General features: G+C 45.5%; 1 protein-coding gene across 1 annotated transcript; it reads right to left on the bottom strand.

The window, feature by feature from the left end:
* Positions 1–4,982: 4,982 nt before the first annotated feature.
* LOC124693114 (photosynthetic NDH subunit of subcomplex B 4, chloroplastic) lies at positions 4,983–6,113 on the bottom strand. The gene is made up of 4 exons (XM_047226569.1): positions 5,808–6,113; positions 5,656–5,711; positions 5,455–5,526; positions 4,983–5,317 (listed from the first exon to the last, which is right to left on the bottom strand). Exons 1-4 carry the CDS (start codon positions 6,058–6,060, stop codon positions 5,204–5,206), a joined length of 495 nt encoding a protein of 164 aa, XP_047082525.1. The 5' UTR covers positions 6,061–6,113; the 3' UTR covers positions 4,983–5,203.
* Positions 6,114–10,992: the final 4,879 nt, after the last annotated feature.

Raw genomic sequence — 10,992 nt, 5'->3', positions numbered from 1 at the left:
CGGGGGACCTTATGATCGCATGTGGCGCTGCACTTTTGTATATGGGGAACCAAAAGCTAGTGACTGCCATCAGTTTTGGACAGATATTAGATCGATCAGAGATAGATCAAATGAACCATGTCTTATGATAGGGGATTTTAATGAAGCGATGTGGGAAGAGGAACATTTTTCACGGGCGAGGCGATCCGAACGTTTGATGAGGGACTTCAGAGATACCTTGTCCTTCTGTGATCTTCATGATATGGGTTTTGTGGGTACACCATGGACTTGGGATAATAAGCAGAAGGGAGAGAGAAATGTTAAGGTTCGTTTGGATAGAGCTGTGGTTAACCCAGCTTGGTCTACTTCGTTCCCAGATTACAGGGTGAGACATATTTCATCATCCAGATTAGACCACACTCCTCTTTTGTTGTCTATTGAACAAGCCCAAAACTGTTGTGCCAATAGGCCTATTCGTCGCTATGAAGTATCTTGGGAGCGGGAACCATCACTGGCCGCGGCGGTGGAGGAAGCATGGTCTGGTAGACTCCCAGTACATGATTTGGGTGACATAAACAGTTCTTTAAAGGATGTTATGGCTGGTCTGTACAATTGGAAGGCAGCCCACTTCAAATATTTGCCAAAGGAGATTGAAAAGAAGAGAGCAAAACTGGAAGAACTTCATGGAAGGGATGATGAGAATAGTAATATGGAACGTTTGCAGTTAACAAAGGAAATGGACGAACTCTTGTACAGGGAGGAAATAGCATGGCACCAACGATCTCGGGTTACCTGGCTACGGGAGGGAGACCAAAACACGAAGTTCTTTCATAGGCAAGCTTCCAAAAGGCAGAAGAAAAACAAAATTCGGAAACTTAGAAGAGCTGATGGTTCTTGGACCATGGACTCAAACGAGATGGAGGAAATGGCATTTGATTTTTTTTTTTCCAAAAACTATACAGTAAAGATGAATCGGTCAATCCAGAGGGGGTGACGAATTTGGTTCAGGAGGTTATTGATGAGAATATGAATGAGAAACTTTGTGTGGCCTACTCTGCGAAGGAAATTAGCGATGCACTTTTTCAGATAGGGCCATTAAAAGCACCCGGACCTGACGGTTTTCCGGCACGGTTTATCCAGCGAAACTGGGACTTATTCAGAGATGAGGTTGTGCCAGCGGTTCAGAAGTTCTTTGATACTGGGACTATGCCTGAGGAGGTCAATGACACAGCTATTGTTATGATACCAAAGAAGAATGACCCGGAGGAGCTGAAGGATTTCAGACCTATTAGTTTGTGCAATGTGATCTATAAAGTGGTGTCAAAGTGCATTGCAAATCGCCTTCGCCAAATTTTGGACATGATCATTTCCCCGACTCAAAGTGCTTTTATCCCAGGTAGGCTGATAAGTGATAATGCTCTAATGGCGTTTGAATGCATTCATGCGATACAGACAGGGGGTGTTGCCCGATCGAAATTTTGTGCATACAAATTGGATATGACCAAAGCTTATGACCGTGTTGATTGGAGTTTTTTGGAAGGAGTTTTAGCGAAGTTAGGGTTTCATAGCAAATGGATACGGTGGGTGATGTTATGTGTGACCTCCATACGATACTTAATTCGCTTTAACGGATATATGTTGAACTCTTTCTCTCCTTCTCGCGGTCTGCGCCAAGGTGATCCACTTTCGCCTTATTTATTCCTTTTTGTGGCTGACGGTTTATCGTGCCTAATTAGGAAAGAGATCGATCCTGGAGCACTCCATGAGCTTAAAATATGCAGATGGGCTCCTGGTACATCACATCTCTTCTATGCGGATGATAGTTTACTATTTTTTGAGGCATCGGTCCAACAAGCAACGGTGATCAAATCAATTCTGGACATATATGAAAAAAGTACAAGGCAACTTGTTAGCCTGGGCAAGTGCTCAATAATGTATGGTGCTAAATGCAATGTGGATGTGCAAACGGAAATCAAAGATCTACTTAAATATGAGACTTCAAGTTTTGAGGAGAAGTACCTCGGTCTTCCAGTTCCTGAGGGTAAGATGAAGCATGGAAAGTTTAAATCTATCAAACAAAGCTTTCAAAATAGAGCCCGTGACTGGACCGAAAAGTATATGTCGAGCGCGGCAAAAGAAACTCTGATAAAGGCAGTATTGCAATGTTTGGCGACATATGCGATGGGTGTGTTCAAATTCCCCGTCGGCCTGACAGATGATCTGTCCCATATTATACGGGATTTCTAGTGGGGAGATGAAGAAAATAAGAGGCGAATGCATTGGATGTCTTGGGAAAAGCTAACTCGACCAAAGGCACAAGGTGGGATCGGTTTTAGGGACCTTAGAATTTTCAATCAGGCTCTGTTGGCTCGCCAGGCTTGGCGGCTAATCCAGTTCCCAAACAGCCTATGTGCTCGTTTATTGAAGGCAAGATACTACCCCTCTGCTCACCTTCTAGACACGGTTTTTATCCAGAATGTCTCGCCAGCATGGGAAGGAGTAATGCATGGCCTTGAACTCTTGAAGCAAGGTGCAATATGGAGGATTGGGTCTGGGTCGAGCGTGCGGATATTCCAAGATAATTGGATACCCCGACCAGACGCCTTGAAAGTGCAAATGAGGAGAGGAAACACAAGGCAGCGATGGGTCTCGGATCTCATCAACCCTGTCGCTAGAGCGTGGGACGAACAGAGGGTACGCGAGTGCTGTAGTGCTAGGGACGCAGAGGCTATACTTGCTATAAAACTTCCGACCATACCATGTGATGACTTTGTTGCTTGGTTCCCAGAAAGTAATGGACTATTCTCAGTCCGATCAGCTTATCGTCTGGGCCTTCAGCCGCGCCTTATGAGCTTGAGTGGCGGAAAGTCTAGTAGAGAGCCGGATGGGGACATGAAAATATGGGAGTTGATTTGGAAGGCAAAGGTACCTCGAAAGCTCCGGGTTTTTGCATGGAAGGTGGCTTCTTCGACCCTGGCTGTTCGGACAGCTTTACACCGACGTATAAATTCCGCCAATCCAACATGTACGATATGTGGAATTGAGGAGGAAGACTCACATCACGCTCTTATTCGATGCACGCTAGCAAATGCCCTGCGGCAGGAGCTTCGGGTGCATTGGGATCTGCCTACTGAAGAGGTATTTAAATTTGGTGGGAAGGATTGGTTCTTTCTGCTGCTCTGCAAGGTCTCGGAATATTTGCGACCGAAGATCATTTTTATGCTGTGGCGAGTGTGGCACCATCGGAACAATATTGTTCATGGGGACGGCAAGGCCAGTGTTTCTGCTTCGGTTCCTTACCTATGCAGCCACCTGGAATCCTTTATCTCTGCAACTAGCATTGCTTGTGTGAGGAATGAAAAGGGTCCTACGGATTTGGAGCGCCAGGTAAACAATGATAGCATGTCTCCCACGTCCAGGTGGTCAGCACCAAGGGAAGGCGAGCTGAAGGCGAATCTAGACGCATGATGGGATCCGGTTGGGAAAAAGGCTGGCATTGGGGTGATTGTTCGAAACCATCAAGGTAATCCTATTATTACAGAGTGGAAGTTTATTCCTGGATGTGCGAGTGAAGAAGATGCTGAAGCGCTAGCATGCTTAGAGGGCCTGAAATATCTGATCACTCTTAATGGAAAATCTTCTATTTTGGAGTCAGATTGCCTCCGGGCTGTTCAAGTTCTCACTAGTGTTTCTATGGACAAATCCAATAGTTGGTGCACGTATAGTGAAGGTAGAGAGCTTCTGAATTTGTATAACAATATTAGGGTATCCAAAGTGGATCGAGTGTGTAATTCAGTAGCTCATAGTTTAGCACAATTAGGCAAGAGTGGCACCTCGGGTTTGCCTTGCTGGATCTGCTCCGCCGTGTGTGATGGAGAGTATCCACAAGGATTGTAATACGACTCTGTCTACCTGAAGCAGCACGTTTCTGACGCACTCTTTTCCTCACCAGGGTAGCTAAGGGGACTGGGAGGTTTCTAATGAGGCGGCGTGCCTGCTTAATATATTGTGCTTTACTGTTTCAAAAAAAATAAAAATAAAAACCACCCTTCAAATTTATTTTTTTGCATATTTTTTTGTAAGATTTAAATTGAACTTAATTGAACAAGTCAAGCAATTCTATTTGTTTTCTTCATCTTATTATTTAGTAACGCAAATAAGATCATGTTAAAAAATATTTGTTTCCTGATAATTTGAAACAAACATTCCAAGTACTTCAAGGAATTAAATAATCTTTAATATATGAAAATAAAAAGATTTGTAATTTTGATAGTAACATAATGTTGGATCCATTCCTTTTGAATTTTCGCTTTGTCCATCATGATTCTTGAGGAGACATTGGCAATAATTCACCTTGGACAACTTTAGGTAGGACATAGATTTCTATTACTATTTTTTTTTATAAATGCCTTCTTCACGGAAACCTGTTCGATTTAGATCGGGAAAATCGTACATATTTTATGAAACCAAGTGTGATGGCTGGAATCCTACCGAGTGAGAATGCAGCCCCAACATCTCTAGCTCCTCATGTTTATTGTTTGCTTGGTAATTAGTACAGTACCATGATAGTCTTGCCGAGGTTTACCTTAATTCCTTTGTTAGGTCACTGAGTCTGTGACGGCAATAATCATCAAAGGGAAGATTTTTTTGCTCAAATATGTCATGGAGTTGCAGTGTGTTGTTTTTTCTGGCGATAGAATTGTTTATTTGTTGTAATATGAAGTAACTATTGGAAATAGTTGTAGACTTTGGTTAGATATTATAGGTTATTCCCTAATAGTGATGGATTCAAGATGAATATATGTATATGCTCGTCAGTTTCTCAATCTCTTGTGCAAGATTGATGCTTTCTCCAAGCAAATCCGAGGACAAGGGTGTTGTACTAAAAATGGAAATGGAATATTTGCATTAGTGTGTGACGAGGCTCCACCCAGTGGCAGTTTATAGATGAGATGTCATGTTGGGTTACCCTATATAGCTTAGCAAAGTGCTACACACATGAATTTCGAAAAGGCGTGAAAAAAATTCATAGATGTAGAAGGCATATATAGCTTTGTTAATTTATACAATGCCTATCGCACTGCCCTTTTGAAATGAACTTGCTATGCGTAGTCTGTACTCTGTAGTACATCGAAGAGTTCAGGCTTTGCACCCAAACTTCAGGGGTGGAAAGCAAAAGCTAATAAGGTTATACTGTATCTACTAATCCATGCATAGGCGCGCGTCACTTGATGCCCGCTTCCTCGAGTTCCCTCAGCCCTCCGACCCTCTTCTCAATCTCCTCAAGCAGATCCTCCCTCAACAGCTCCTCCCTCGCAGACGCCTCCAAGTCCTCTTGCTGCAGATTTAGCATCGCAACATATAAGCACGAATAAGTTTGGCTGAGTCATCATCGATAAGCACACTAGCTATTCGAATATTGTTCCGGTTGAATTCTGAATCAGTGAGAAATCTAGAGGAGACTGCAATACATACCCTGTCGTAGTACCAGTGCACGGTGCCATCACCGCCTTGCTCCCTGTAATACTCGCTGTCGTAGAAAGGGTCCTGTTAATTGACAAAAACTGTGTCAATCAAGAACACATGGACGGATACTTGATATCATAATTCGATCTGGTGACGACGAATGGCTAATATTCTAGTGGTGACTCCACTCCACTTGTTGTGCGTGCTTGCCTTCATGGACCCGAAGAAGCAGATGCCCCAGACTGTGAACATGGCGTAGAAGGTATCTACGCGAAAAAAAACGCTAGTTTCAGATAAATCTGAATCGCAGACGTGCAACAACGCGAACGACAATATTCGAAGGTTCTGTAGAAGAGTCTCACAGAAGCCCTTGATGGCCGTGTCGCTGAGATGCCAGATGGACTTGGTGACGACCCAGTCCCTCTGGTTGTCCACGTGCTCCACCATCGTCACCATCAGCGGCACCACGTCCAGCGGGAACGCCCTCGCCTTCAGCGCGGCGGCGCCACTTCTTCCGGCCGACCTCTGAGCGTGCACGGTCGCAGGGCCGCTTCTTCTCACGGACGGCAGAGCAGAGCAGTGTGAGTGTGGTTTCAGCAACGGCGCCGACGCCATCGTTGCTGCGAGTGAGCTCGTCTTTGGACGGGCTCGTGTCTGGCTGGCTTACGGGAGCCGCTTGTAGGGTGGAACGTCATACTTGGTGGATAAGATCAGTGTGTTTTTGGGCGGCCAGGTATTTTCCCTCTAGCATGCATATTCAGAATTTTTCGGAACAGACGTTTGCACAAGTAGGAATGAACATTGTTGGCTGGGCCCTGCCAGCCCACAAGTTTACTAACAACAGTGATCCTTTTAAAAAATGGAATTGCTACTTCTGGGTCTCCAAACATGCGGAAAAACACCTTGTGGAAGTACTGGTCGCTATACACATCCAGTATGTAGCGTATGTTTCGTTTTAAATACGTTGCTCCATGTTTATTATTTCGCCTGAAAACCTTGTGGAAGTACTAGTCGCTACCGAACTTCTACTCGACAGTAGCTCGAAGCGGGCTTGTTGGCAACGATGTAGGAGAACCAGACCTCCCCGTACTCAGAGCGAGATGAGTTTCTATGAACAAAAAATAGTGGTATTGCTTACATTTTTCCATGTTATGTATATTTCTACTCACTAGTGGAAAACAGGGCTTCCGTGGGAGCCTTTTGTCGCGGGCGCGCCTGCACCCGCGACAAATGGCCTGGCCACGTCGCCCCGAAACCATGTGGAGCGCGCGGAGGCTTTTGTCGCGGCCTTTGTCGCGGGCCGTACTACGACCCGCGACAAAAGGGTTAGGAGCGACGTGGCCACCCTTTTGTCGCGGGTCGTAATACGGCCCGCGACAAAATGTCCCCCCCCTATATATATAGAAGCAGCCAGCCACCCCCCACCTCATTTTTTCCTTGGTGGTGAAGGTGGAGGTGTATGCTAGCTCATTTTTTCTACATGTGCACAAGAGGTGTTTGATGGAATGCTTGTGAGAGGGATGCCACTTGGTTTTATTTGATAAGATTTCTCCTTTTTTTGATCCTAAAAGGTTAGCAACTATTTTCTCGACTATATATATATGCACAGTCCGTACAATACTAATTTTAGCAAGGTGATTGCATCTGATACATATATAATTGTACTTATGATGCGGATGAGTCATCCATGGATGTACGGTAACCGATGTGCCCCCGCTTTCGTAGAGGGCGTGAATTCTTTCTCGCTTGTGGCCGAGGCCAACAAGTCGAAGCAAGGTTTTATGTGTTGTCCATGTCTAAAATGTAAGAACGAGAAGGATTACTCTTGCTCAAGAGACATTAAGAGCCACCTGCTTCGGTTTGGATTCATGTCCAGCTATAATGTTTGGACCAAGCACGGAGAAGAAGGGGTTATGATGGAAGACGGCGATGAGGAAGAAGATAATGATGACCAAGTACCGATCTATGTTCTCTCGAATGCTTTGATACCGCAATGGACGACAATGAAGAAGAAGGAGGTGAAGAACGGGCATCGGATGATCCCGTTGATGATGATCTTCGTCGGGCCATTTCGATGCAAGAAGAGACTCGTGGCACGGATAAGGAGAGGTTGCGGTTTGACAAGATGTTAGAGGACCACCACAAATTGTTGTACCCAGGTTGTGAAGATGGGCATAGAAAGCTGGGTAGCATATTGGAATTGCTGAAATGGAAGGCGGAGGTCGGTGTGGATCGACTCGGGATTTGAGAAATTGATGATAATATTAAAGAAGTCTGTTTCCAAGAAATAATGAATTGCCCGTCGGTACATATGAAGCAAAGAAGCTTGTCTGCCCTCTAGGATTAGATGTGCGGAAGATACATGCATGCATTAATGACTCGTATCCTCTACCGCGGTGAGAAGTACGAGAATTTGAATAAATGTCCGATATGTGGTGCATTGCGGTATAAGATCGAAAAGATGACCCCGGTGATGTTGAGGGCGAGCCACCCAGGAAGAGGGTTCCTGCGAAGGTGATGTGGTATGCTCCAATAATACCACGGTTGAAACGTTTGTTCGAAACAAAGAGCATGCCAAGTTGTTGCGATGGCACATGGAAGAACGTAAGAAAGACGCGATGTTGAGGCACCCCGCCGATGGTCGGCAGGTGGAGAAACATCGGGAGAGAGTTTCCGGATTTTGCAGGTGAGGCAAGGAACTTATACTTTGGTCTAAGTACGGATGGCATGAATCCTTTTGGGGAGCAGAGCTGCGATCACAAAGCACTCGGCCCGTGACTCTATGTATCTACAACCTTCCTCCTTGGTTGTGCATGAAGCGGAAGTTCATTATGATGCCGGTGCTTATCCAAGGCCCAAAGCAACCGGGCAACGACATTGATGTGTACCTAAGACCATTAGTCGATGAACTTTTGGAGTTGTGGGCCAAACCAGGTGTACGTGTGTGGGATGAGCACACGGAGCAAGAATTTGACCTACGAGCGTTGCTATTCGTAACCATCAATGATTGGCCTCGCTCTCGGTAACATTTCGGGACGGACGAACAAAGGATACAATGCATGCACACACTCGTTTAGATGAGACCGAAAGTAAATATTTGGGAAAAAGCAGTAAAAGTTGTGTACCCGTTCAATCGTCGTTTCCTTCCGCGCAAGCATCCCTTAAGGAAAAAAGGCAAGCATTTCGATGGCGAGGCAGACCGCCGTCCGAAGCCTGTCCCCGTAGTGGTGCTCGATATATTTGACATGGTCAAGGATTTAAATGTTATCTTTGGAAAGGGTCCAGGCAGTCGACCTGTTCCGAAAGACGATGACGGACACGCGCCCATGTGGAAGAAGAAATCTATTTTCCGGGAGCTAGAATATTGGAAAGTCCCGGAAGTCCGCTCCGCAATCGACGTGATGCACCCGACCAAGAATCTTTGTGTGAATATTCTAGGTTTTCCGGGCGTGTATGGAAAGACAAAAGATACAACGAAGCACGGGAGGACCAGGAACTTCATAAAGGACGAAACGGCAATCATCCGAGGCAGTTTGTAGGGCCTCGCCAGCCTATGCTCTTACCAAACAAGAGAAGGAGATCTTTTTTGAAGCCCTATTCAGTATCAAGGTTCCGTCTGGTTTCTCGTCGAATATAAAGGGGATAGTAAATATGAAGGAGAAAAAATTCCGGAACCCGAAGTCCCATGACTCGTCACGTGCTTATGACACAATTGCTTCCGATTGCATTGAGGGGACTTCTACCGTAAAATGTTCGACTAGCCATTGTGAAGATATGTGCATTCCCTGAACGCAATTTCTCGAAGGTAATGGATCCGAAACTTTGTCGGGATTACAGGAAGATGTGGTCCAATGTCTTGTCGGCTTCGAGTTGTTGTTCCCACCATCCTTCTTCAATATTATGACGCACCTCCTCGTTCACCTAGTTGAAGAGATTAGAATTCTCGGTCCCGTATTTCTACACAATATGTTCCCCTTCGAGAGGTTCATGGGAGTCTTAAAGAAATATGTTCATAACCGAGCTAGGCCGGAAGGAAGTATCTCAAAGGGCTACGGAACCGAGGAGGTCATTGAGTTTTGTGTTGACTTTCTTCCCGACCTTAAGCCGATTGGTGTTCCTGAATCTCGGTATGAGGGGAGGCTGACTGGAAAAGGCACACTAGGAAGGAAAACAACGGTGTGGAGGGACAAGATTTCTTTCAATCAAGCGCACTACAGCTCTATACAATTCCAGCTTGGTGGCTCCGTACATCGAGAAACATAAGAATGTTTTACGAGAAATAAACCCGGGCCAGCCCGAGTCCTTGATTACACGTCAACACATGAATACCTTCGGCGCTTGGTTGCAAAGACATCTCATTAATGACCCATCTGCGGTGGAGCAGCTGTACTTGTTGGCCAGGTTACCATCTTCAAACATATGTACATTCCAAGGGTACGAGATAAATGGGAATACATTTTACACGATCGACCAAGATAAAAAGAGCACCAACCAAAACAGCGGTGTCCGCTTCGATGCAACAGACGAGAATGGGCAGTACCACCACATATTATGGATACATAGAGGAGATATGGGAACTTGACTATGGTCCCACTTTTAAGGTCCCTTTGTTTCGGTGCAAATGGGTGAAGCTCAGCGCTATACATGTTGACGATAAGTACGGTATGATAACAGTGGATCCCAACAATCTTGCGTACCCGGACGAGCCTTTTGTCCTAGCCAGCGAGGTGGCTCAAGTTTTCTACGTGAAGGACATGTCTAGCAAATCAAGAAAAAGAAATCAACAAAAGAATACATCAATCGAGGAGCCAAAGCGCCACATAGTTCTTTCGGGGAAAAGAAACATCGTGGGAGTGGATGACAAGACAGACATGTCGAAGATTATAATAAGTTTAAAGAAATTCCGCCCTTCACGGTGAAAATTGACCCAAGCATCTTGCTAAATGATGAAGATTCTCCATGGCTACGGCGTAGAAGATCACAACACTAGATGGCGATGTAATAATGTATTCTTCATATATAGTTCCCAAGACAATCTCTACATTTATGTAATAATGAAGATTAAACTCGTGCTTGGCTTGTTGATCCGCTTGGCAAGGCGTATCGATGCTCCTTTTATAGGCACGGCACCGCTTGTACTTTGTCTTATTCCTTCGACAGACCGTCGTGCGCTACATGCTTTATCTCATCGAGCAGTGCGTCCACCCACGCGTCCTTATCCTGCCGACCGCTTTAGTCGCGGTTGCAGCCACCAACCGTGACAAAAGGTTACCGACACATCCTTATTATCCCGCCGACATCTTTAGTCGCGGTTGCAGCCACCAACCGTGACAAAAGGCCCTCCTAGATAAGCCTCCCCCAGCCTTTTGTCGCGGTTTGAGCCTCCACCCGGGATGAAAGTTTCGCGCGCCACTTCGTTCCCGCCTATTTTCTTCCCGCATTCCCGCCATTTTTCCACTATATATATGTAGGCTTGGACTCTCATATCTCGCAAACCTCATCACTCTCTCCCATGGCTTCCATCGTATGTCTAACACCCCGGGAGGC

Source organism: Lolium rigidum, chromosome 2, assembly GCF_022539505.1.
Source record: "Lolium rigidum isolate FL_2022 chromosome 2, APGP_CSIRO_Lrig_0.1, whole genome shotgun sequence".
Taxonomy (NCBI): Eukaryota; Viridiplantae; Streptophyta; class Magnoliopsida; order Poales; family Poaceae; genus Lolium; species Lolium rigidum.
This window is presented reverse-complemented; position numbering and strand designations above follow the sequence as displayed.